Source organism: Salmo salar, chromosome ssa15, assembly GCF_905237065.1.
Source record: "Salmo salar chromosome ssa15, Ssal_v3.1, whole genome shotgun sequence".
Taxonomy (NCBI): Eukaryota; Metazoa; Chordata; class Actinopteri; order Salmoniformes; family Salmonidae; genus Salmo; species Salmo salar.
The window spans coordinates 1,131,856-1,159,567 of record NC_059456.1 but is presented as its reverse complement, the minus strand read 5'-3'; the positions used below and the strand labels follow the sequence as shown (position 1 = coordinate 1,159,567).

At 40.9% G+C, this 27,712-nt stretch overlaps 2 protein-coding genes across 3 annotated transcripts; one reads left to right on the top strand and one right to left on the bottom strand.

The window, feature by feature from the left end:
- Window positions 1–341: 341 nt before the first annotated feature.
- LOC106570810 (transcriptional activator protein Pur-beta) lies at window positions 342–3,719 on the bottom strand. Its single transcript, XM_014143353.2, has one exon. It carries the CDS (start codon window positions 3,667–3,669, stop codon window positions 2,737–2,739), a length of 933 nt encoding a protein of 310 aa, XP_013998828.2. The 5' UTR covers window positions 3,670–3,719; the 3' UTR covers window positions 342–2,736.
- A 651-nt stretch (window positions 3,720–4,370) lies between these two features.
- h2az2a (H2A.Z variant histone 2a) lies at window positions 4,371–13,471 on the top strand. 2 transcript variants are annotated; one of them, XM_014143355.2, is made up of 5 exons: window positions 4,371–4,539; window positions 5,770–5,847; window positions 8,050–8,163; window positions 12,750–12,879; window positions 13,076–13,471. In XM_014143355.2, exons 1-5 carry the CDS (start codon window positions 4,537–4,539, stop codon window positions 13,135–13,137), a joined length of 387 nt encoding a protein of 128 aa, XP_013998830.1. In that variant the 5' UTR covers window positions 4,371–4,536; the 3' UTR covers window positions 13,138–13,471. The 2 variants fall into 2 exon arrangements, with proteins under 2 accessions (XP_013998830.1, XP_013998829.1); XM_014143354.2 differs by lacking the exons at window positions 4,371–4,539; window positions 5,770–5,847 and having other exon boundaries at window positions 7,893–8,163.
- The last annotated feature ends 14,241 nt before the right edge of the window (window positions 13,472–27,712 follow it).

Here is a 27,712-nt window from a genome sequence, read left to right as displayed (position 1 = left end):
TAATTAAAGTACGTAGTGTTGTTTCTGGACATGGATTAATTATGATATTGTGGTAATATTGTCAATCTTATCTACTACCTTGAAACACATTCATATAATGTGAGTGTACCCTGTAAGGTTGAATGGGTTGTTTCTCCCGAGTCCCTAGTCTCATCACTTGAATTCTGTTCTGTGAGATTCCTTCACCTGTTGCTGAATAAGACCTCCTGGACCTAATTTTCTTACCGCAGAAAATCTGTCATATTACTTCTATTAAAAACACAACATAGTCTTAGCCCACAACGATTCCATGATTGTGGAATCTGATTTTTTGGATGGAGAAAAGACGACAAACACTCATCCTCCTCAGCAAAGAACTTTATTTACCGTTGAAAGGAACTTGGTAGAATATTACAGCAGAACTCACGAGGGAAACAGCTGCCATTTCATGTAACACAATACAGGAATAAGGTTGTAGTTAAAACTCGTGTATATATAATATTTTTTATATCAGTAGAAAAAAAACTATTGCTCCCCGATGTTGTTTGTATGACACATTCTCTCCTGCTATGCTGAAGGGTAAAGTAAAGCCAATTGGAGACGGTTCACACACACACACACACACACAGAGAGGGAAATGTGATGGTTGTTTTTGTTGAGGATGATGTAATTTCCTGAATAAGGTTACAAATGCCATTACTTTTTGTATGTATGTTGACCAGAATTAAACTTTTGATCCTTTGATCGTTGTCAAATTTGTTTTTATAAATAGAAACATACAGCAATCAGAAAAATGCTAAATAAAAGAGCAGGCATGCTAAAAAAAAGAATTCTACTTAAAGAGGACCAACCACTGAAATAAGAAGCCTGGATGGTATTCAGTCACGTCTTATTGTCAACTGAAAGAGTACCAACTTGAGAGAAAATGGAAAACTGATGGATTGAGAGAAGGGTGGATATTCTTTCTGTCTGATGGACTGGAAGTGAGAGGACAGATTTGAGACAGACTACTTGAATGGGACTGGATCTAAGTGTATTGTGTACAATTTAAAAAAAAGTATGTGTTTGTTAATGTTATCACTTCCATATCGTTTTCTATGCTCTTCATTTTTCATTCAGGGAATAAAATAAAATGTTAAGAAATCTCCCTGGATGATTGCATCCAAGCTTTAGTGTTTTAAATAGCTTATACCAGTTCAGTTTAGGCAGCAATACTCAATACATTTTACATATCATCTAATAGACATATTTCTATATATTTCTTTTGAAAAATAATTTAACACAAGAATGAAGCCTAGCCTTGGACTAAAAATAAATTTCAATGGAGATTCTGCATTGAGCATAGTTTTCAGTCCAGGACTAGGTTTAATCTGTGTCCGGGAAACCACCCCTACAAACAACGACCAGTGGCAGTCATCCTAGCCTAAGCCATCTTCATTCAGAGTCAGCTAGATCTAACAGGTTGCTGGATTTGACATTCAAGACTCCCTCCCATCCTTGTGGTTGACAATACAGGGCAGACACAGGTCTCGTCCTAGTAAAATATCCATAGACAGATCATGTTCATCCCTACAGGCACACAGGCCAAAAGACAGAACCATAGACTGTAGGGAAAGATCATAGAACCAGTATAACAATCATATACTATGGGAGCTTAGCAGCATTAGAGTCTAAATCAGGGTGAGGGAATCCCCTGCTTTTCAATTCATGACACACTGCATGCAGCCACTTGTGGTCACGATGACACCCCAACCAACCAATGGGTCTGTTTCCTTTTTTCCCCCTGTTACTAGGGCCTGTGTGTCACTGATGCTGGTCTGTTGGTTGTCTTGCTTAGCCTGGTCCCAGGAGTTGGTAAGACTGAACAAACAGATCTGAGACCAGGCAATTTTTTCCCTCCCTGTTCTGTCTATGCCCAATTCTGTGTCCTGCTTAGAACAATGATTCAGATTATTCCAAAACAATACAGTTGTTCTCTGACTGTAAAAACCACTTAAAAGACAGAACACACTGCAATGTATTAGATAAGCTGAGTTTTGCATCTCTTTGCTCAGAAACACCAAATGTTCACTTTTTTTTTGTTATTATATACAGCACATAGTTCTGGTCCAAGTAAGTTGTTTAGAGTTAAAAATAGATATTCTACCGGTAAAAGAGACCAGAGGCCTAATGTCATGTTCTGAAACATTGTGAGACTGGATTTGCTGGGCTAGCAACATGACTGGGGTTACTTTTTACATGGACAATCTTTACTTTTTTTTATTAATGGAAAATCTCATACAATCCAACTAGTAATAGTTAGCACAAATGACCTGGTACCACCAGGGCAGTTTATAACCCTGATGATAAATGAGTTCACTGAGGTGTGCAATTGTTTTTGATTGACTTTAACAATTTGGTTATGATGACTGTGATGTTTTAAATGTTATGTATTTGTTATTGTATCTTTTTTTTTCATTTTGTAGTTTAATCTATTATTTTATATCCTCATGGCACCATTGAAAATGAGACTCTGGAAGCAAATTGGGCTCCTCTGATTAAATAAAACTTAATTAAAAAAACATGGACCTAACCTTTATAACGCATTTATCTTATATAGACAGTATTTCCAGGTCAAATATACTTTTTGTACTCCACAGTTTTTTTTTTTTTAGCATTTAGGTTCGATTCATACGTCATGCACAAAATAGGTCTTCTTCTATCCAAGCTTTGCGTGACGTTGTCAGACAGCTTGATCAGATTGCACAGCCGGCTTGATCAATCGTCGTCCACCTCGTCTCCCTCCGACTCTTCTCCTCCTGCAACTCCTCCTCCTGGTCTCCTTTCAAACATTTTATCCTTCGGTCTCTCCTGTATCTCTTTCATCTCGTCGGCATAACGAGAGAATGCGCCTCCAAACTTGCCCCACGCTTTGAACGGGATAGTGATAGAGTTTCTATAGCTGGGTTTGACTTCGCTCACCCTCATGAAAACTCCGTATTTGTTGGACCCGACGTCGAAGAAGAACCGTTTGGAGTCCACCATGATAGAGGTGCCCTCCGGAAGCTCGCTGTAGCCCCCTGCTCCTCCGCCACCGGCGAGTTCCTCGTCATCTCCTCCGTAGTCGTCTATATGTTTGGCTAGGGCGTCACGGAACTCTATTAACCCTTGGGCCGGGAGGGCGATGGTTTGTCCGGACTGCATGCCACCAGGGACTCCGCCACTTCCTACTCCGAACCCAGGGCCTCGGTTGAGGGTCTGCCTGATGCGGAGGAACCTCCCCCGCTGGTTCTCTTTCAGATCGAGGTAGTATTTTCGGTTCTCTCGAACCAGGAACTCACTCTTCAAGGCCCGCCTAGGCCCACTGTCATCGCCGCCGGATGACTGAGCGATCTGCTCGGGGCTGCTAGGCCCAAGTTGGGCGTAGTGCTCTATAAAATCCCCCAGGTAGTCACGGAACTCGGCGGCAACTGACATGGAAAGGGTCAGACGACTTTTCGAGCCCCCGGCGCCGACCTCGGCGATTTTGATGAATCTGCCCTTCGCATTCTGTTTTACATCCAGGTAGAAGCGTTTGTTCTGGATGTCCAGTCGCTTTGAGGCCAGCTCCTGGGTCTCCTGGTCCCGCTGGTAATGCTGAAACCCGCCGCCTCCACCCCCTACGCCGCCACTGCTGCCACCGCGCTCACTCCCACTGTCCCCGTCGGCCATCTTCGCCACCAGCAGCCAGATTCTCTCCTTCCTAGGTTCTGCTCCCCGCCCCCCCGCGTGCTTAACCAATTCGCAGAGTAACATACCGTTGAATACTGCGTTCTGATAGGCCAATCGCCTGCCAATTACAACAGCAGACCGCAAACTGTTGATTTTCTACTGGTAGATTCCACTTGTCAGTCAATAAATGGGGCCCTCCTAATTCGATGAAATCAACGATTTCCCCCCCATTATTTACCGTAATCGGTTTACTTTTCTAATGCATTGAAAACCTCGTGGTCTTAAAATGACATGAAACGAATAGATACTCAGGCAAACTAGTAAAATACTGCTGAGTATTTTGAATTCATTGTGCACTAGCTAATTAGTTACCCATTGATTTTGTACACCAATTGTGAGGCAAATTAATATTTTAGGACATCCAGTCAGTTTGCAACAGCATACAATACAATACATTATCAAAGATGAGTGCTTTGAGTATTTCTGAATATGCAATAACCAGATGTGCGCGTGCACGTAATATATTTCAGCATTTTATTAGACAATCACGTGAATAATATTGATAATCAATACAAATACATTTTGAGTGGCAATTTCTAGCTCAGGAGTCCAGCCTACTTGGTCTCGTGCGCAAAGGACATGCCGAAGTTGCGGTGGGGGATGGGTAAAAATGTGTACAAGCAGCGTTGTGATTGGGCAGAAAAAAGATTCAAAGAAACAACACCAATTCCCATTGGTCAATGTCCACTCGCGAGGAGTCCCGGGCATAGCGTTTACGAGCCTGAAGGGCTTTATTGTTTCTCTCCGTCTTCAACCGAAATTGTTTCCGAGCTCCTCAGTTCCACAACCAAATAACAAAACGCTGAAATGGTAACATTATGTGGTTATTATTTGTAGTGATCATTTTTAATAACGACTGCTTGGTATATCATTTGTTGTAATTGCATTACCGGCTACTGCTGCTTCAAATTACCTAAAAAGAAATGCCAAGCTAGCGTTAGCCAGCTACAGTAAGCTAACAAGTTTGCATTACTAACCGATACCTACTTAGAGATATTTAGATTACTTTTTAACATACTTGTGAAACTTTTAGTTTTATTTGTTTGGTAATTGCTGGTATTAATTAATGTTAGAAATATATCTTACTTTGGCTATTTTTGCGTTCATACTATTTGGTTGAACGGCTATTAGGCTACCAACGTTAGCTAATTTAGCTAGCTAGATACCCTAACGTTAGCTAGCTGACAATTTGTTTTCAAGTACGGCCGGGTTGTCCCGCGGCTGCTCTTCTCTACCAAATCAAATGTTAATATTGCCATCTGTCGAAGTTGTCTCGCTACTAATTCTTCCTTTTAGCTTTAGTCAATTTTTCAGGAAGTGACAAATTCATTGGGGTTATCAATCGCTCGACATGACTACTTTATTACAATAGTGTGAATGTTGGTAAAATGTGTCTTAGCCACACACCTAGTTACCCGGGTTTCTCCTCGTCGTGGACAACTGTGCTAAAGCATGCTTCAGTGCCTTTTCATAGCAACATTTTGATTCCAGCTGCTGGTTAGTAACTGGCGGGAAACCGTATGCCCTCAAGAACAGGGTGATTCAGCTGGAATGCTAGCTAAATATCCTCATAAATAGCTATTTTAATATGGACCTGTTTATCAATCTGGAAGTGTTGTCTTTATTTTGAGTGACAGCCATTGGTGAGTTATGACCCAAAATTGTCAACACATTTCTGTACAATAATAAAATCTAACTTTTATTTATGGGGCACATTTCTTATAAGGGATGCATTTCAAAGTAATCCACAATTAAAATAAAGGTGAGAGAAACATTAAGTTTCCTATTTGATAGATTCAATTAGTAAAACAATAAAATAATTGTACCTGAGAATTGTGTGTATGAGAGCACTTGCGTTTTACTGTAACTGCTAGCAAGTGTTGGTTTGTGACCAGCAAGGTATTTCAGGAGTTTTAGCAGATGTCATTTAAAGACATTTTGGGAAAGAGTGCTCACATGCAAATGACATGATTTCTGTCTTACTGAAGTCCCATTTTACTGTCTCTTTTTGTAATCTGTGTTTTGCTCCCTATATTCCAGGCTGGCGGTAAGGCAGGAAAAGACAGTGGTAAGGCCAAGGCGAAAGCCGTGTCACGCTCCCAGAGAGCTGGACTGCAGGTAAGATCGAATACCTCTACAGGGATTAGAGGTCGACCGAATATGATTTTTCCATGCCGATTATTGGAGGACCAAAAACAGCCGATACCGATTAATCGGCCAATTTTATTTCTTTGTAATAATGACAATTGCAACAATACTGAATGAACACTTATTTTAACTTAATATAATACATCAATAAAATCAGTTTAGCCTCAAATAAATAATGAAACATGTTCAATTTGGTTTAAATAATGCAAAAACAAAGTGTTGAAGAAGAAAGTAAAAGTGCAATATGTGCCATGTAAGAAAGCTAACGTTTAAGTTCCTTGCTCAGAACATGAGAACATATGAAAGCTGGTGGTTCCTTTTAACATGAGTCTTCAATATTCCCAGGTAAGAAGTTTTAGGTTGAAGTTATTATAGGACTATTTCTCTCTATATACGATTTGTATTTCATATACCTTTGACTATTGGATGTTCTTATAGGCACTTTAGTATTGCCAGTGTATTAGTATAGCTTCCGTCCCTCTCCTCGCTCAAACCAGGAACACATCGACAACAGCCACCCTCGAAGCAGCGTTACCCATGCAGAGCAAGGGGAACAACCACTCCAAGTCTCAGAGCGAGTGACGTTTGAAACGCTATTAGTGCGCTCCCCGCTAACTAGCTAGCCATTTCACATTGGTTACACCAGCCTAATCTTGGGAGTTGATGTGCTGTCTATGACTTCAAGCCTAATGCTTGAAGCATTGCGAAGAGCTGCTGGCAAAACGCACGAAAGTGCTGATGGAATTAATGCTTACGAGCGTGCTTGTGCCTACCACCGCTCAGTCAGACTACTCTATCAAATCATAGACTTAATTATAATATAATAAACGCACAGAAATACGAGCCTTAGGTCATTAATATGGTCGAATCCGGAAACTATCATCTCAAAAACAAAACGTTTTTTTTCCTTCTGTATTTTATCTAATGGGTGGCATCCATAAGTCTAAATATTCCTGTTACATTGCACAACCTTCAATGTTATGCCATAATTATGTAAAATTCTGGCAAATTAGTTCGCAACGAGCCAGGCGGCCCAAACTGTTGCATATACCCTGACTCTGCGTGCAATGAACGCAGGAGAATTGACACAATTTCACCTGATTAATATTGCCTGATAACCTGGATTTCTTTTAGCTAAATATGCAGGTTTAAAAATATATACTTCTGTGTATTGACTTTAAGAAAGGCATTGATGTTTATGGTTAGGTACAGTCGCGCAACGATTGTGCATTTTTCGCAAATGCTCTTTTGTTACATCATCCCCCGTTTGAAGTTGGCTGTCTTTGTTAGGAAGAAATAGTCTTCACAGTTCGCAACGAGCCAGGCGGCCCAAACTGCTGCATATACCCTGACTCTGTTGCAAGAGAAGTGACACAATTTTCCTAGTTAAAATATATTCATGTTAGTAGGCAATATTAACTAAATATGCAGGTTTAAAAATATATACTTGTCTATTGATTTTAAGAAAGGTGTTGATGTTTATGGTTAGGTACACGTTGGAGCAACGACGGTCCTTTTTCGCGAATGCGCACAGCATCGATTATATGCAACGCAGGACACGCTAGATAAACTAGTAATATTTTCAACCATGTGTAGTTAACTAGTGAATATGATTGATTGCTTTTTTTTATAAGATAAGTTTAATGCTAGCTAGCAACTTACCATGGCTTCTTACTGCATTCGCGTAACAGGCAGGCTCCTCATGGAGTGCAATGTAAAGCAGGTGGTTAGAGCGTTGGACTAGTTAACAAGTTTGCAAGATTGAATCCCCGAGCTGACATGGTAAAAATCTGTCGTTCTGCCCCTGAACAAGGCAGTTAACCCACCGTTTCTAGGCCGTCATTGAAGATAAGAATGTGTTCTTAACTGACTTGCCTAGTTAAATAAAGGTGTGTGTAAAAAAATAAAAATACTGATGTCCGATTGTTATGGAAACTTGAAATCGGCCCTAATTAATCGGCCATTCCGATTAATCGGTCGACCTCTAACAGAGATCCTGACGCAGTGCAACTTGCATGCCATTTATTAGTTTCAAAGCAAGAGTAGCAATGCTTTCTGCGTGTTTCCTGCATTTACTGTAAAGTTTAAATGTTCATGTGTACTCCAATTGCTAGAAGCCATTCATCCCCTCCCCATTGTCGCCTAACCTTACATTTGTTTTGTTCCTGCCAGTTCCCAGTGGGGCGTATCCACAGGCACTTAAAGACCCGTACTACCAGCCACGGGCGTGTTGGAGCCACAGCGGCTGTATATAGTGCTGCCATCCTTGAGTATCTCACTGCTGAGGTGAGACACTGAGACCATTATATCCTCTTGGGTTACTTACTCTGAACTGCTGTCATTTAAACAACAATGACATTAGTCCATTTGTGATGGGTTGGAAAGAGCTGGGTAAGAGTTATGTTTTTTTAATAAACCTCGGAATCGTTTTACATTTTGAGGGTTGCAACTAAGGTTCTGTCTGCAAAAAGATAATAAAGTTTAAAGTTCCGAACTGTCTGGTTTAAATGGTGTCAGGGATAAAATATATATATATTTAAATCTTGTATTCTTTTGAATTTAGCAACATGACATGGTACACATGCATACATACAGTGCCTTTGGAAAGTGTTCAGACCCCTTGACTTTTTCCACACTTTGTTACATTTTTTGCCTTATTCTAAAATTGTTCCCCCCCCCCAAACGTCATTTTTTTGAGGTTTTTGCAAATGTATATTAAAAAACTGAAATCACATTTACGTAAGTATTCAGACCCTTTACTCAGTACTTTGTTGAAGCAGCTTTGCCAGCAATTACATCATTGAGTCTAATTGGGTATGATGCTAAAAGCTTGGCACACCTGTATTTGGGGAGTTTCTCTCATTTTACTCTGCAGATCCTCTCAAGCTCTGTCAGGTTGGATGGGGAGCATCGCCGCACAGCTATTTTCAGGTCTCTCTAGAGATGTTCGGTCAGGTTTAAGATTGGGCTCTGGCTGGGACATTCAGAGACTTGTCCCGAAGCCACTCCTGCATTGTCTTGTCTGTTTGCTTAGGGTCGTTGTCCTGTTGGAAGGTGAACCTTCGCCCTAGTTGTAGGTCCTGCGCGCTCTAGAGCAGGTTTTCATCAAGGATCTCTCTGTACTTTGCTCTGTTCATCTTTCCCTCGATCCTGACTAATCTCAGGGTCCCTGTCGCTGCAAAACATCCCCATAGCATGATGATGCCACCACCACTCTTCACCGTAGGGATGGTGCCAGGTTTCCTCCAGATGTGACGCTTGGCATTCAGGCCAAAGAGTTCAATCTTGGTTTCATCAGACCAGAGAATCTTGTTTCTCATGGTTTGAGAGTCTTTAGGTGCCTTTTGGCAAACTCCAAGTGGGCTGTCGTGACTTAACGCCGATCCCGAGTGGCGCAGCAGTCTAAGACACTGCATCTCGCGCTAGAGGCGTCACTAAAGACTGGTTCAATCCCAGGCTGTATCACAACTGGCCGTGATTGGGAGTCCCATAGGGTGGCGCACAATTTGCCCAGCGTTGGGGTTAGGGTTTGGCTGGGGTAGGCCATCATTGTAAATAAGATTTTATTCTTAACTGACTTACCTAGTTAAATAAAAATACTCTGAGTTCGGTCTGGCCACTCTACCATAAAGGCCTACTTGGTGGAGTGCTGCAGAGATGGTTGTCCTTCTGGAAGTTTCTCCCATCTCCGCAGAGGAGTTCTGTCAGTGACCATTGGGTTCTTGGTCACCTCCCTGGCCCTTCTCCCCTGATTGCCCAGTTTGGCCATGTGGCCAGCTCTAGAGACCCTTAGTGATTCCAAACTTTTTCCATTTAAAAAAAAATGGGTATCTTCAATGCGTCACATTTTTGTTGGTACCCTTCCCCAGGTCTGTGCTTAAACACAATCTTGTCTCGGAGCTCAACGGACAATTCCTTCAACCTCATGGCTTTGTTTTTTTTCTCTGACATGCACTGTCAACTGTGGGACCTTTTTATATAGATAGATGTGTGCCTTTCCAAATCATGTCCAATTGAATTTACTACAGGTGGACTCCAAGTTGTAGAAACATCTCAAGGATGATCAATGGAAGCAGGATGCACCTGAGCTCAATTTTGAGTTTCATGGCAGCAAAGGGTCTGAATACTTATGTAAATAAGGTATTTCTGTTGTATTAAAAATAATTTGCTGAAATTCCTAAACCTGTTCGCTTTGTCATTATGGGGTGTTGTGTGTAGATTGTTGAGGATTTGTATTTATTTAATCCATTTTAGAATAAGGCTGTAACAAAATGTGTTAAGTCAAGGGGTCTGAATAGTTTCTGAAGGCGTGTGTATTTACACCTACTCAATCAAGGGTTTTTATTTATTTTTACTATTTTCTACATTGTAGAATAATAGTGAAGACAAACTATGACATAACACGCATGGAAACATGTAGTAAACAAACCCCCCCCCACCCAAAATTTTGCACGCTCTTGGCATTCGCTCAACCAGCTTCATGGGGAATGCTTTTCCAACAGTCTTGGAGTTCCCACATGCTGAGCACTTGTTGGCTGCTTTTCCTTCCCTCTGTGGTCCAACTCATCCTAAACATCTGAATTGGGTTGAGGTCGGGTGATTGTGGAGGCCAGGTCATCAGATACAGCACTCCATCACTCTCCTTCTTGGTCAAATAGCCCTTACACCACCACCTCCATGCTTCACGGTGGAAACCACACAATGTGAGAGTCCATTAATCTACTCTGCTTCTCACAAAGATATGGCAGTTGGAACCAAAAATCACAAATTTGGACTCATCAGACCAAAGGACAGATTAGCACCGGTCTAATGTCCATTGCTCGTGTTTCTTGGCCCAAGCAAGTCTTCTTATTATTGGTGTCCTTTTAGTAGTGGTTCCTTTGCAGCAATTTGACCACAAAGGCCTGCTTTCACGCTGTCTCTGAACAGTTAACGTTGAGGTGTCTGTTACTTGAACTCTGACGCATTTATTTGGGCTGCTATTTTTGAGGCTGGTAACTAATGAACTTATCCTCTGCAGTAGAGGTAACTCGGGGTCTTCCTTTCCTGTGGTGGTCCTCATGAGAGCCAGTTTCATCATAGTACTTGGTTTTTGCGACTGCACTTGAAAACTTTCAAAGTTCATGAACTTTTCCACATTGACTGACCTTCATGTCTTAAAATAATAATGGGCTGTCATTCCTCTTTGCTTATTTGAGCTGTTCTTGCCATAATATGGACGTGGTCTTTTACCAAATAGCCCTATCTTCTGTATATCCCTACTACCATGTCACAACACAACTGATTGGCTCAAATGCATTAATTTGTGAAATTCCTTTCCCTCTTAACTTTCAACAAGGCACACCTGTTAATTGAAATGCATTCCAGGTGACTACCCCATGAATATGGTCGAGAGAATGCTAAGTGTGTGCAAAGCTGTCATCAAGGCAAAGGGTGGCTACTTTGAAGAATATAAAATGTATTTAGTTGTTTTAACACTTTTTTTGGGGGGGTTGCTATGGGATTCCATGTTATTTCATAGTTCCGATGTCTTCACTATTCTACGATGTAGAATATAGTAAAAAATTAAGAAACCCTTGAATGAATAGGTATCCAAACGTTTGACTGATACTGTGTGGACACCCCTTGAAATTTGTGGATTTGGCTATTTCAGCCACACCTGTGGCTGACGGTGTATAAAATCAAGCACACTGCCATGCAATCTCCATAGACAAACATTGGCAGTAGAATGGCCTTACTGAAGAGCTCAGTGACTTTCAATGTGGCACGGTCATAGGATGCCACCTTTTGTAACACATCAGTTCAAATTTCTGCCCAGCTAGAGCTCCCCTGGACAACTGTGTAAGTGTTGTTTGTGAAGTGGAAACGTCTAGGAGCAACAACTGCTCAGCCACAAAGTGGTAGGCCGTAATAGCTCACTGAACGGGGCCACCAAGTGCTGAAGAGCGTAGCACATAAAACCATCTGTCCTCTGTAACACTCACTACAGAGTTCCTAACTGCCTCGAAGCAACGTCGGTACAATAACTGGTGTAAAGGTCACCGGCATTGGACTCTGGAGCAGTAGAAACGCGCTCTCAGGAGTGCTGAATCACACTTCACCATCTGGCAGTCCGACGGAATGACTCGGGGTTTGGCGGATGCCAGGAGAACATTAGCATAGTGCCAACTGTAAAGTTTGGTGGAGGAATAATGGTCTGGGACTGTTAATTTTTTTCCTTCTGGTTCGGGCTAGGTCTCTTAGTTCCAGTGAAGGGGAAATCTGAACGCTACAGCATACAATTACATTCTAGACGATTCTGTGCTTCCAACTTTGGCAACAGTTTTGGGAAGGACCTTTCCTGTTTCAGAATTACAATGCCCCTGTGTACACAGCGAGGTCCGTGCTGAAATTGTTTGAGATCGGTGTGGAAGAACTTGACAGGCCTACACGAGCCCTGACCTCAACCCCATCTAACACATTTCGGAGGAATTGGAATGTCGACTGTGAGCCAGGCCTAATCGCCTAACATCAGTGCCTGACCTCACTAATGCTCTTGTGGCTGCATGGAAGTAAGTCCTCACAGCAATGTTCATCATCTAGTGGAATGCCTTCCCAGAAGAGTGGAGGCTGTTATAGCAACAAAGGGGGGGACCAACTCCATATTAATGCCCGTGAATTTGGAATGAGAAGTTCGATGGGTAGTTATAATGCAGTGTATTTGGAGTACTATGTAGGTCGAGAACATTGAACAAAACAACGCTGTCAATAATACAATTTTGACAAATGCAGATTATAGCCCCGAGCTCTCGATTTCAGTTGATCAGATACATGTTTTTGTTTCAATGGAGTTACATATATTATCGTATCCTGATTGGCTGACTTGTTTCCAGGTACTAGAGTTGGCGGGTAACGCCTCTAAAGATCTGAAGGTGAAGCGTATCACTCCCCGCCACTTGCAGCTCGCTATCCGTGGAGACGAGGAGTTGGACTCCCTCATCAAGGCCACCATAGCTGGAGGCGGTGGGTTCAGAAAGAACACTGTTATTAAATGACTTGCATGTGCAGGCCCCAACACAACTCACGCATATTTGCCTGTATTTATTTTCATTTGTATTTATTTGAATCAACGCTATTGATGTACATGCATGAACAACATCCCATCTCCATTATCTTTAACATACTTGTATTCCTATCTAACCACTGCTTCTGTTTCCAGGTGTGATCCCCCACATCCACAAGTCCCTGATCGGGAAGAAGGGCCAGCAGAAGACTGCATAGAGTAGACAGATGCCATCTTGTTGATCGGAACTGTGGAGGCGTGTGTTCGGACTGGACTCTGTTCGGCGACGCGTGTTCGGACTCTAACCTGACCAACAGGACTTCACAATGATCCTTTTTATATTACTATTAGCTAACGATGAGTGAGTGGTAGTTTTTCTTTCGTTAGTCTAATATTTCCCATAATTAGAAAAGGACAAAATATGTATGTTATTTTTGGACAGGGGAAATCATACTTTCTTCAGATTTTCACAGTTGACTTGTTTGACAGGGCTTCAAATGTTTTGTACTGAAAAATGGAATTGTTAAAACCCATTTTTTTTATAAAAACAAAGCTGTCGTTTGTGGTTATTAAGAAATGTATCGTTACTTTCCGTCTGTCTGTACCATATTGGTTTATAAGAGAAAAGATTTGCCATGCACAGTGCCTTCGAAGTATTCAACCCCTTGACTTACTCCACATTATTTATATCAGCCTGATTTTTAGAATGGTTTAAATATTTCTCAACCATCTACACGCAAATACCTCATAGCGACAAAATGAAAACCATGTTATTTTAAGTTTTAGCAACATTGAAAAGGAAATACAGATCTCATTTACTGAGAGCTTTGTAGAAGCGCCTTTAGTAGTTACAGGTCTCAGTCGTCGGGTATGTCTGTTAAATTTGCACATCTGGATTACATTTTTTTAAAGCTCGTAAATTATACTGACCAGAAATATAAACAACATGTGAAGTGTTGGTCCCATGTTTCATGAGCTGAAATAAAAAAAAAATCCCAGAAATGTCCAATTTGCACACAGCTTATTATTCTCACATTTTGTGTGCAAATATGTTTACGTCTCAAGTGAGCGTTTCTCCTTGGCCAAAATAGTCCAGTCGCATGACTGGTGTGGCATATCAAGAAGCTGGTTAAACGGCATGATCATTACACAGGTGCACCTTGAGCTGGGGACAAAAGGCCACTTTAAAGTGCCATTTTGTCACGCAATGCCACAGATCTCTGAAGTTTTGAGGGAATGTGCAATTGGCATGCTGACTGCAGGAATGTCTACCAGAGCTGTTGGTGGAGAATTAAATTACATTTTCTCTACCATAAGCTGCCTCCGATGTCGTTTTAGAGAATTTGTCAGTACGTCCAACCGGCCTCAGCCGCAGACCACGTGTAACCACACCAGCCCAGGATATCCACATGCGGGATCGTCTGAGGAGTATTTCTGTAAAGTTCTTCATTCTGATTGGCTGAACATGGCTGCCCAGTGGGTGGGCCTGGCTACCAAGTAGACCTATGTCCACCCATGGCTGCACCCCTGCCCAGTCAGGAAATCCATAGATTAAGGCCTAATGAATTTTTTTCAATTGATTGATTTCCTTATTTGAATTGTAATTCAGTAAAATCTTTGACATTTGTTACATGTTGCGTTTATTTTTTTCAGTATAGATTGCTTTTCACCGCTGCTCCCAAAACTTCCACGTCTTTCCTCAGATTTGAAATGCGATTCAAGTCTGGGCTTTGGTTGTCCCACTCAAGGACTTTCACATACTTGTTCTAAAGCCATTCCAACGTTGCTTTGGCTGTATGCTTGGGGTCATTGTCCTATTAGAACATAGATCTTCGCCCCAGTCTAAGGTCGTCTGCACTGAAGCAGGTTCTCATCAAGGATTTGCCTGTATTTGGCTCCATTCATTGTTCCCTCTGTCCGTACCAGTCTCTCTCTGCTTCTGAAAAGCATCCCCATGGCATCACGGTAGGTATGGTGTTAGATGGGTGATGAGCGGTGCTTTGTTTTTCTCCAGACATAGCACTTTGCATTCAGGCCAAAGAGTAACAAAAATTGGTCTCATCAAATCTTTTGCCTTATGATCTGTCTTGCATGTGGCTTTTCGCAAACTATAGGCGTGCAGTCATCATCCTTTTCTCTCAGGAGTGACTTCTGTCTGGCCACTCCCATAAAGCCCAGATTGGTGAAGTGCTGTAGAGACTGATATTTTTCTGGTAGGTTTTTCCACCTCAGCCAAGGAACTCTAGTTCTGTCAGAGTGGCCTTTGGGTTCTTGGTCACCTCCCTTCTTGCCCGGTTGCTCAGTTTGGTCAGACAGCCAGCTCTAGGCAGAGTCTAAGGCAGTTCCATATTGTTTCCATTTCACAATGATTGAGACCACTGTGTTTTTGGAAACTTCATAGTATAGTTTCTGCTCTGACATGCACTTCTTTTTCATTAGTATCATGCCGTTCGCACATTTTGTTTGTGCATGTCGCCACCTACTGTGCGGTAGTGTCTTGTCAAACGTTACGTTTTTTATATAAAAATAAGGAAGGGGGAAAAGGAATGAACTGCACCACTAACTAACCTTGCACCTATATACCACTAATACATACCACCAACTAACATTACACCTATATACCACTATTACATACCACCAACTAACCTTGCACCTATATACCACTATTACATACCACCAACTAACATTACACCTATATACCACTAATACATACCACCAACTAACATTACACCTATATACCACTATTACATACCACCAACTAACATTACACCTATATACCACTATTACATACCACCAACTAACATTACACCTATATACCACTATTACATACCACCAACTAACATTACACCTATATACCACTATTACATACCACCAAGTAACACCTATATACCACTATTACATACCACCAACTAACATTACACATATATACCACTATTACATACCACCAACTAACATTACACCTATATACCACTATTACATACCACCAACTAACATTACACCTATATACCACTAATACATACCACCAACTAACATTACACCTATATACCACTATTACATACCACCAACTAACTTTACACCTATATACCACTATTACATACCACCAACTAACATTACACCTATATACCACTATTACATACCACCAACTAACATTACACCTATATACCACTATTACATACCACCAACTAACGTTACACCTATATACCACTATTACATACCACCAACTAACATTACACCTATATACCACTATTACATACCACCAACTAACGTTACACCTATATACCACTATTACATACCACCAACTAACGTTACACCTATATACCACTAATACATACCACCAACTAACATTACACCTATATACCACTATTACATACCACCAACTAACATTACACCTATATACCACTATTACATACCACCAACTAACGTTACACCTATATACCACTATTACATACCACCAAGTAACACCTATATAGCACTATTACATACCAACTAACCGTACACCTACAGTTGAAGTCGGAAGTTTACATACACTTAAGTTGCCATCATTCAAACTCGTTTTAAAAACCACTCCACAAATGTCTTATTAACAAACGATAGTTTTGGCAAGTCGGTTAGGACATCTACTTTGTGCATGACACAAGTAATTTTTCCAACAGTTGTTTACAGACAGATTATTTCACTTATAATTCACTGTATCACAATTCCAGTGGATCAGAAGTTTACATACATTTAGTTGACTGTGCCTTTAAACAGATTGGAAAATTACTGAAAATTATGTCATGGCTTTAGAAGCTTCTGATAGGCTAATTGACATAATTTGAGTCAATTGGAGGTGTACCTGTGGATGTATTTCAAGGCCTACCTTCAAACTCAGTGCCTCTGCTTGACATCATGGGAAAATCAGAAGAAATCAGCCAAGACCTCAGAAAAATATTTGTAGACCTCCACAAGTCTGGTTCGTCCTTGGGAGCAATTTCCAAATGCCTGAAGGTACCACGTTCATCTGTACAAACAATAGTACGTAAGTATAAACACCATGGGACCACACAGCTGTCATACCGCTCAGGAAGGAGACGCATTCTGTCTCCTAGAGATGAACGTACTTCGGTGCGAAAAGTGCAAACCAATCCCAGAACAACAGCAAAGGACCTTGTGAAGATGCTTGAGGAAACAGATACAAAAGTATCTATATCCACAGTAAAACGAGTCCAATATCGACATAACCTGAAAGGCCGCTAAGCAAGGAAGAAGCCACTGCTCCAAAACCGCCATAAAAAAAGCCAGACTACGGTTTGCAACTACACATGGGGACAAAGATCGTACTTTTTGGAGAAATGTCCTCTGGTCTGATGAAACAAAAATAGAACTGTTTGGCCATAATGACCATCGTTATGTTTGGAGGAAAAAAGGGGTTCGCTTGCAAGCCGAAGAACACCATCCCAACTGTGAAGCACGGGGGTGGCAGCATCATGTTGTGGGGGTGCTTTGCTGCAGGAGGGACTGGTGCATTTCACAAAATAGATGGCTTCATGAGGGAGGAAAATTCTCAAGACATCAGTCAGGAAGTTAAAGCTTGGTCACAAATGGGTCTTCCAAATGGACAAGGACCTGAAGCATACTTCCAAAGTTGTGGCAAAATGGCTTAAGGACAACAAAGTCAAGGTATTGGAGTGGCCATCACAAAGCCCTGACCTCAATCCTATAGAAAATTTGTGGGCAGAACTGAAAAAAGCGTGTGTGAGCAAGGAGGCCTACAAACCTGACTCAGTTACACCAGCTCTGTCAGGAGGAATGGGCCAAAATTCACCCAACTTATTGTGGGAAGCTTGTGGAAGGCTACCCGAAACGTTTGACCCAAGTTAAACAATTTAAAGGCAATGCTACCAAATACTAATTGAGTGTATGTAAACTTCTGACCCACTGGGAATGTGATGAAAGTTGAAATAAATTATTCTCTCTACTATTATTCTGACATTTCATATTCTTAAAATAAAGTGGTGATCTTAACGGACCTAAGACAGGGAATATATACTAGGATTAAATGTCAGGAATTGTGAAAAACTGAGTTTAAATGTATTTGGCTAAGGTCTATGTAAACTTCCGACTTCAACTGTATGTACCACTATTACATACCACCAAAAAAACCTTACACCTGTATACCACTATCACATAACACCAACTAACTTTACACCTGTATACCACTATTACATATCACCAACTAACTTTACACCTATATACCACTATTACATACCACCAACTAACTTTACACCTATATACCACTATTTCATAAAAATGTAAATCACCATTCTACTACTTTGACCCTAACTGATCCTACACCAGGCCAACGGTGACCTGGGAGGATGTGACTCTTTAAACATACCTTCTTCTGCAGTAAAACGTCTTAAACCCATTTACTCTGCAGCTGCCACCACAACATCTATTTTCTGTGATTTACGATCCATTTCTGTGATACAGTTGATAGCCATGGCAATGAATGCTAAGAAGCCAATCTTACTGAAACACAAATGTATATGACTCTGTATTGGCCTAGGCCTACTACTACTCACCCTTAATCCATCATCCTCTACTCTCTTCACCGCCTGGTATGGCAACTGCTCAGCATCTGACCATAAGGCGCTACAGAGGGTAGTGGGTACAGCCCTGTACATCACCGGGGCCAAGCTTCCTGCCATTCAGGACCTCTATACCAGGCAGTGTCAGAGGAAGTCCCCAGAAATTGTCAGACTCCAGTCACCCAAGTAATAGACTGTTCTCTTTGCTACCACACGGCAGCGGTACCGGAGCGCCAAGTCTAGGACCAAAAGGCTCCTTAACAGCTTCTACCCCCAAGCCATAAGACTGCTGAACAATTAATCAAATGTCCACCCGGACTATTTACATTGACCCCCCCCCCTGTTTTTACGCTGCTGCTACTCGCTGTTTATTATCTATGCATAGTCACTTTACAAATTACCTCGACTAACCTGTACCCACGCACATTGGCTGGGTACCGGTACCCCCTGTACACAGCCTTGTTATTGTTATGTAATTTTCTTGTGTGACTTAAAAAAAAAGGTTTTCAGTTTATTTAGTAAATATTCTATTTCTTGAACTGCATGGTTGGTTAGTGTCTTAACGACTGTTCCACAGGTGCATGTTCATTAATTGTTTATGGTTCTTTAAACAAGCATGGGAAACAGTGTTTAAACCCTTTACAATGAAGATCTGTGAAGTTATTTGGATTTCTACGAATGATCTTTGAAAGACAGGGTCCTGAAAAAGGGATGTTTCTTTTTTTGCTGAGTTTATGTGCAGAAAGCTTAAATTCTTGTTAATCTAACTTCACTGTCCAATTTACAGTAGCTATTACAGCAAAAAAAGTTTGTGTTTGAGGAGAGTGCATAATAACAAATCTTTTTTTATTACAGCACTTTGTTTGGTACATTCACCTCTGAAGGTAAATAATGTACCTACATGCAGTAATCTTGCTCTGATTATTCATCCTGAGGGTCCAGAGACATTTTAATATTCAAATGTAGGAACTGGGTTCTACATTTTTAACCCCTGCTGTTTCTGGCCACACACCCACCCCGCCTGGCCATCTAGATTAGTTGGTTAGAGCCTTTTCTGTAGGGAAGCAAATTTTCCATCATGTATGACCTTCCTGGGAGTGTGTAAACTTATTTTTTTTTTTTAGAACGATGTCATTTTTGTGTGTTCTTTATAGTTATGTACTTGAAATTGACCGATTCGGCACATTTGGGTAGACTTGATAAAAAAATGTTGTGCAGTATTGCAATGCTTCACTGGATCAGTCTAAAACTTTGCACATACACTGTTGCCATCTAGTGGCCAACATCTAAATTGTGCCTGAACTGCAATATTATATTATGGCCTTTCTCTTGCATTTCAAAGATGATGATGATGATAAAAATAGAAAACACATGTTTTTTTGATTGTATTATCTTTTACCAGATGTAATGTTATATTCTCCTACATTAATTTCACATTTCCACAAACTTCAAAGTGTTTCCTTTCAAATGGTATCAAGAATATGCATATCCTTGCTTCAGGTCCAGAGCTACAGGCAGTTACAATTGGGGATTTTCATTTTAGGCTAAAATTGAAAAAAAGGGTACGATCCTTAAGGGCATGTAAGTAAGCATTTCACGGTAAGGTCGTATTCGGCGCATGTGACAAATACATTTTTGCATGATAGCTAGCTCATATTGGACTTGTGGTCTTAATGTCTTAATGTTTTCCCATACAAAACCCAAACGGTTTTGTTCCTCTGTTGTACATGACTAATCAAATGACCTATGAAGTCAGTTATACATGTCAGCAGGGATGGAAATTAAGCTAGCCCAAGGTTAGTACTTTTCAGACTGGGCTAGTAGACAATGTGCCAAACTAGCCTGACACAGCAGTGAAATGTTGCCTTTACAAACATCTCATGCCACAGATTTAGGACCTGAACCCGGGGTAGAAATGGTGGTCTGCAGGCCAGTGCCCAAAATCCTTATGTTCCACCCAGTGGCGATTTTAGCATGTAAATCTTGGTGGGGCAAACTCCTCCGCAAATGATTTTATGCATGCCAGCAAAGCCACTACACAACACAACACAACACCAAACAATACATGAATTTCACTATAACGTTAATAAACTGTGCCCACAAACTGTAGGGCCTACATAAAGCTGTCCCAACAGCAGAGCTTTCTTTCCAGCACAATGGAGTGAATCCTTACCACCGCTACACCTGGCTATCAGTGGAGCCTTGTCTGGCAGCAAAACAGTTAATTCAGCCTCATTTACTGCCTTTAAAAAAAACATAGCCGATATGGCTGACTTGCTTAATCAAATATGGTTTCCACTGACAATTGAGATGTACAAACTATGGCATAAGGGGATGACGAGCGGATAAGAGGCAATCCGTAATTTTGATTAAGACATTAATGAGCGAGCTAGGACGGACGTAGTCAATATAACTATTTGTTCAGCACTTTTGAAATGTACAGCGACATAATTCAGAATATGTAGACCTTACAGTGAAATGCTTACTTACAAGTCCTTAACCAACAATGCAGTTTTAAGAAAATACAAAAAAAAGTAAGAGATAAGAATAACAACTAGATACTGTCATATCTGCTATTTCTGTTTAAAAAAGGCAGCATAGCAAAACCAGAGCTCCAATCACAACACGTTTTCTGTAAAGATGCAAATGTAGGCCAATCTTTGCTAAAAATGTATTTTATTTAACATAAAAAAAGTTGCCCACTCTCAATACCCCTGTTTGTTATGGACGATGGATGCGATGGGTGCCTGATTGGGTCGTCAGCGGAAGTCCCTCGCAGTCCAGACCCAACGTGGTGGTAGTGTTGGTCTGTGATCCACTCCAAACTGTCAATGCATAAATCATGAATCAAAATTGTGTCGTTATTGCAGGAAAATATTGTCATTTCACATAACCATACCACAAGGTAGCTAGCTACCTGCTTCATTCATGATGAGAAAACAATCTAGAACAAGCTAGCTAGCCAAGTTGCTAGTTAGCTAGCAAAGTTTGTTAGCTATCTAGTTTATAGTAATGCATGGCCCCATGTTGCAAGGATCTGAACACAATTCCTGGAAGCTGAAAATGTCCCAGTTCTTCCATGGCCTACATACTCACTGGACATGTCATCCGTTGAGCATGTATGGGATGCTCTGGATCGACGTGTACCAAGGTGTGTTCTAGTTCCTGCTGATGTCCAGCAACTTTGCACAGCCATTGAAGAGGAGTGGGACAACATTCCACAGGCCACAATCAACAGCCTGATCACCTCTATGTGAAGGAGATGTGTCGTGCTGCATGAGTCAAATAGTGATCACAACAGATACTGACTGGATTTCTGATCCACGCACCCCTACCTTTTAAAAAAAAAAACAGATGCATATCTTTATTCCCAGTCATGTGAAATCCATAAATTACAACCCAATTAATTTATTTCAATTGACTGATTTCCTAATACAAACTGTTACTCAGTGAAATCTTTGAAATTGTTGCACGTTGCAGTTATATTTTTGTTCAGTGTATATACGCAAACCGTTAGCATGCAGGATGCCTTTATTCTGGTGACATGATCATCGATGCTTGGTTAAGTTTGCCAAATAAAAATGATCTCGTTATTTTGTCCATAATAATCTCATCATGGAGTCTATAGGCCTACCTGAACTGTAGCTACGAGCTGTTAGCTAGAGCGCACGTGCCAATACCACAGTGGGAACACTCGCTATACAACAAAATATTATTTGGTGAGAAAACCATCAGTAGAGATGTGTATGTGATCAAAACCCATTTAGCTTCTATTTTTTATTGGGTACGTGGGAATTTAACCGCAAAAGGTATTTTTATGTGCTCTACCTCATTACGCACAGCCTTTTATCCGCAACAAGTCAATTTGATTGGAAACAAATCTCTGGTGGGGAAAATGCGCTTATTGTATTTATGCAATAATAATTTATTTTGAATATGCGCATGAAAATCTGCCGGCAATTGGATTGAAACCTAGCTCATTGAAAAAAACCTTAATGTGCACTTCATAGAAACACATATCTTGCTCTGATGCTTTGATAATATGCCAGTATTAGCCCCCCGAGGTTACCCTCATATGAGAGGTCCTGCTGGGAGGCAAATGTCCTGCCATCTGTGATCTCCCTGAAATGTCAGCACTCTACTCTGTCTCTGCACTGCAGCCTGGCACAGTAATGGAAAACTACCGCTTGGAGAATACAACTGAATAGGCTAGACAGACACTCCTGACCCGCAAAAACAATACTTCACTTCGGAATTAATTCAAATTATGTTTAGGTTAGGGTTAAGGCAGTACTTAATTTGTAAATCTGGATGTACCGGATGAAAAAGTGAGCTTGGGGGGGGGGCTCTGAGAGAAAAACAATCACCTTTAAAATAAAGCATTAAGGGTTTGGTTAAGATAAGGGTTAGTTTTAGATTTTGTTTAGTCGTTTTACAGGTCAGGTGTGTTCTTATAGCCTCTCCCGAATAAAACAACACACACAGCACACAGAGATAGACAACTACAGCTAGGATAATATACTACACAGCACACAGAGATCGACAACTACAGCTAGGATAATATACCACACAGCACACAGAGATAGACAACTACAGCTAGGATAATATACTACACAGCACAGGGACGGAGCGGCACGTTGGTGTTTGTTTCACATCTCTATTCTATTTCCTTGGTGTTGTCAGGGCCACGTTGATGTTTGTCAGGGCCACGTTGATGTTTGTCAGGGCCATGTTCATGTTTGTCAGGGCCACGTTGATGTTTGTCAGGGCCACGTTGATGTTTGTCAGGGCCATGTTCATGTTTGTCAGGGCCACGTTGATGTTTGTCAGGGCCACGTTGATGTTTTTCAGGGCCACGTTGATGTTTGTCAGGGCCACGTTGATGTTTTTCAGGGCCATGTTCATGTTTGTCAGGGCCACGTTGATGTTTGTCAGGGCCATGTTCATGTTTGTCAGGGCCACGTTGATGTTTGTCAGGGCCACGTTGATGTTTGTCAGGGCCATGTTCATGTTTGTCAGGGCCATGTTCATGTTTGTCAGGGCCACGTTGATGTTTGTCAGGGCCACGTTGATGTTTTTCAGGGCCATGTTCATGTTTGTCAGGGCCATGTTGATGTTTGTCAGGGCCACGTTGATGTTTTTCAGGGCCACGTTCATGTTTTTCAGGGCCATGTTCATGTTTGTCAGGGCCACGTTGATGTTTGTCAGGGCCACGTTGATGTTTTTCAGGGCCATGTTCATGTTTGTCAGGGCCATGTTCATGTTTGTCAGGGCCACGTTGATGTTTGTCAGGGCCACGTTGATGTTTTTCAGGGCCATGTTGTCAGGGCCACGTTGATGTTTGTCAGGGCCATGTTCATGTTTGTCAGGGCCACGTTGATGTTTTTCAGGGCCATGTTCATTTTTGTCAGGGCCATGTTCATGTTTGTCAGGGCCACGTTGATGTTTTTCAGGGCCATGTTCATTTTTGTCAGGGCCATGTTCATGTTTGTCAGGGCCACGTTGATGTTTTTCAGGGCCACGTTCATGTTTGTCAGGGCCACGTTGATGTTTGTCAGGGCCATGTTCATGTTTGTCAGGGCCATGTTCATGTTTGTCAGGGCCATGTTCATGTTTGTCAGGGCCATGTTCATGTTTGTCAGGGCCACGTTCAGTAGCCAAACATTGTTAGAAACACAGTTAAAAATGCCATGAATAGAGCTGACTTGATTCCATATTTCTACATGTCTGAGAGGCATGTTTGTTCTACATAACATATTTCTATCTGAACGTTCCAAAACGTTGCATCCTGCACCCTGGTGTTGGTGTATTGAAACGGTTGGTGTTCTGAGGGACTTTTACCTCTTTAATAGCGCGCTGTTTTGAGCACAAAAGGGTGATCATATAGAGCAGTGCTGAGGCTGTCTGCTGTTGGAGGGATCATTAAAGTACATCATCACATCCTGCCCTCCTGACCTAACTACTGCCACTTTATGGACACTCCCCTACGTATTTATTTGGACAGTGAAACTAAAACTTTTAATGTTTTTGGTGTTCTCCAGCATTTTGGATTTGAGATCAAGTGTTTTATGTGAGGCGAAAGTACAGAATCTCGCCTTTTATTTGAGGGTCTTTTTCTAATATATCTGTTTTAGTGCTTAGAATTCAATGCACTATCTAGTATTTGGACAAATTCACTTATAGTGCACTACATTACATGTAGTCGAAAGTTTAGTATTTGGTCCAATATTTATAGCACGCAGGGACTACATCAAGCTTGTGACTCTACAAACTTGTTGGATGCATTTCCAGTTTCTTTTGGTTGTGTTTTGGATTATGTTTTGCTCAATAGTAATGGATGTTAAATAATGTATTGTGCCATTTTGGAGTCACTTTTATTGTAAATAAGAAAAGAAGATGTTTCTGAACACTTCTCCATTACTGTGGATGCTACCATGATTACGAATAACCATGAATTAATTGTGAATAATGATGAGTGAGCAAGTTACAGATGCACAAATATAAAGCCCCCAAAACATTCTAACCTCTCACCATTACAATAACAAGTTAGCATTTTTTAGTGGTGGTATGATCTTAGTTCCCTCTAACTTTCTCACTCATCGTTATTCACGAGTCATTCATGTTTATCCATAATCATAGTAGCATCCACATTAATGTAGACGTGTTCAGAAACATCTTCTATTCTTATTTACAATAAAAGTGACTCCAAAACGGCACAATACATGATTTAACATTCAGTTCCTATTGTGCCAAACGTCATCTGAAACACGACCAACATATACAGCAAATGCATCCAACAAGTTTGTAGAGTCACAAGCTTGATGTAGTCATTGCATGCTAAGAATATGGGTCCAAATACTGCATTTTTGACTACTTTAATGCACTATAAGTGAATTTGTCCAAATATTGATGAAAGAATATATATTAAAAAGGGGGGACTAGATACATAAAGTTCTTTAATTTCTAAACGGTAAAACAGATATGTATGAAAATACCCTGAAATAGAAGGTGACATTATGCACTGTCACCTCATATTAAATATTTGATCGTAAATCCAAAATGCTGGAGTATGGAGACAAATATACAAATTTTAGCTCCACTGTCCAAATGAATACTTAGGGGAGTGTATTTGTTGTACTGAGAAAAGTGTGGAAACATTAAATGAAGCTCTGCATTTTATAATTTGGAAATGAAACTGGAACACCTAATAGACCAAAAGGGACCTCAGGGGTTTTTCTGTGAGGATCCTTCAGGGAGATGACAATTAAAGCCAGTATTGTAATGTAACAGCAGGAGGCGCTATTTACATACCTAATGCTGGGGGTTGTGTCAGTGCTCTGAGGGACTTAAGAAATGGTCTATTAGGTGTTCCAGTGGATGTCATCTCTCTCTCTCTCTCTCTCTCTCTCTCTCTCTCTCTCTCCAAACTCCAAACACACGCACACACACACACACACACACACACACACACACACACACACACACACACACACACACCCTCTCTATTTTTTTGTTGTCACATGGGACAAGTACACTCCTCACTTTTATGAGTCTGACCCAGAGATGAACATTCTTCTTTCGTCCCGTTGACAGTCAAAAGGTTTATCTACAGGTTTATCTACAGGTTTATCCAGTGTTACACCAGAGACAGCTATCAAAGCACTAGCACTCCTCTGATGTGCAGTAGGACAGTTCAGATGACTTGAACATTGACTACACTGTCATTAGCAATAATAATCATAGAGAATGTGCTTTGACTACGATCACACATATAGGGTGCGTTGTATCATATGAGCCTATATGAGAATGTATACTGAGCAAAAATATTAACGCAACATACAACAATTTCAAAGATTTTGCTGAGTTACAGTTCATATAAGGAAATCAGTCAATTGAAATGTATTCATTAGGCCCTAATCTATGGATTACACATTCCTGAACATGGGCGCAGTCATGGGTGGGCCTGGGAGGGCATAGGCCCATCCACTGGGGAGCCAGGCCCAGCCAATCAGAATACATTTTCCCCTTTAAAATGGATTACAGAAATACTCCTTAGTTTTATCAGCTGTCCGGGTCGCTGGTCTCAGATGTTTCGGCAGATGAGGAAGCCGGATGTGGAGGTCCTGGGCTGGCGTGGTTACGCCTGGTCTGCAGTTGTGAGGCTGGTTGGACGTACTGCCAAATTCTCTAAAACAACATTGGAGGCAGCTTATAGTAGAGAAATGAACATTTAGTTCTCTGGCAACAGCGCTGGCCTTATATTGTCCCCAGCACAAGGTGCACCTGTGTAATGATCATGCTGTTTAATCAGCTTCTTGATATGCCACACCTGTTAGGTGGATGGATTATTTTAACGTGTGAGGCTTGAGTGTTTGAAGTATGACCACTTTATAAAGAGTCTTACTTTACCTTTGTTCTGCACTGCTCGTGTAGCAGCTAAAAAACTTCCCTGATGGAAAACACTGACACACACACACACACACACACACACACACACACACACACACACACACACACACACCTAGCGAAATAGAGATCATTGTTTATTGAGGGAGCCTATTCTATTAAATATTGTTCAAAACATACAATACATTACAGCTCAAACTTCTTGAAATCGAATTGAAATTGAAATTGAAAATCAAAATTCAACAATCCCCCCCAAAATACATTTCTATTGAACATTTGAAAGTGAAATATGAGAGTAACAAACATAATTATTAGCAAACATAATTATCTAGATGAGGACATTATTTTGCATACTTTGTACAATGGTAAACAGTTCAGTGAAAATGGTAAGCAGTCTGAAACGTCAGACATTTTGAAATAGCTTCATATTGCTACAGTAGTTCCACGTATACTGAATAGACTGACCTTTTATGCATTTAAGCATCAGTTCATAGTGCAAAGAATGGCATCAGTTCATAGTAGCCCCAATCTCATTTCAAAACATTCTTCTGTACACTCATACATTTATTCTAACAGAGTCCATTCTAAAACTCATCTTTTAATATCTTCTTCAGGATTGGTGGGTCCCTTGCAGGATAGGTTGAGCTAACGTAGGCTAATGCGATTAGCATGAGGTTGTAAGAAACAAGAACATTTCCCAGAACATAGACATATCTGATATTGGCAGAAAGCTTAAATTCTTGTTAATCTAACTGTGCTGTCCAATTTATAGTAGCTATTACAGTGAAAGAATACCATGCTATCGTTTGAGGAGAGT

Coding starts and splice junctions, on each gene's coding strand:
- LOC106570810 (XM_014143353.2), bottom strand. CDS start 3,669: ATGGCCGACGGGGACAGTGGGAGTGAGCGCGGTGGCAGCAGTGGCGGC.
- h2az2a (XM_014143354.2), top strand. CDS start 7,966: ATGTTCATGTGTACTCCAATTGCTAGAAGCCATTCATCCCCTCCCCAT. Junction 8,164..12,749: donor TTGAGTATCTCACTGCTGAG/GTGAGACACTGA, acceptor ACTTGTTTCCAG/GTACTAGAGTTGGCGGGTAA. Junction 12,880..13,075: donor GGCCACCATAGCTGGAGGCG/GTGGGTTCAGAA, acceptor TTCTGTTTCCAG/GTGTGATCCCCCACATCCAC.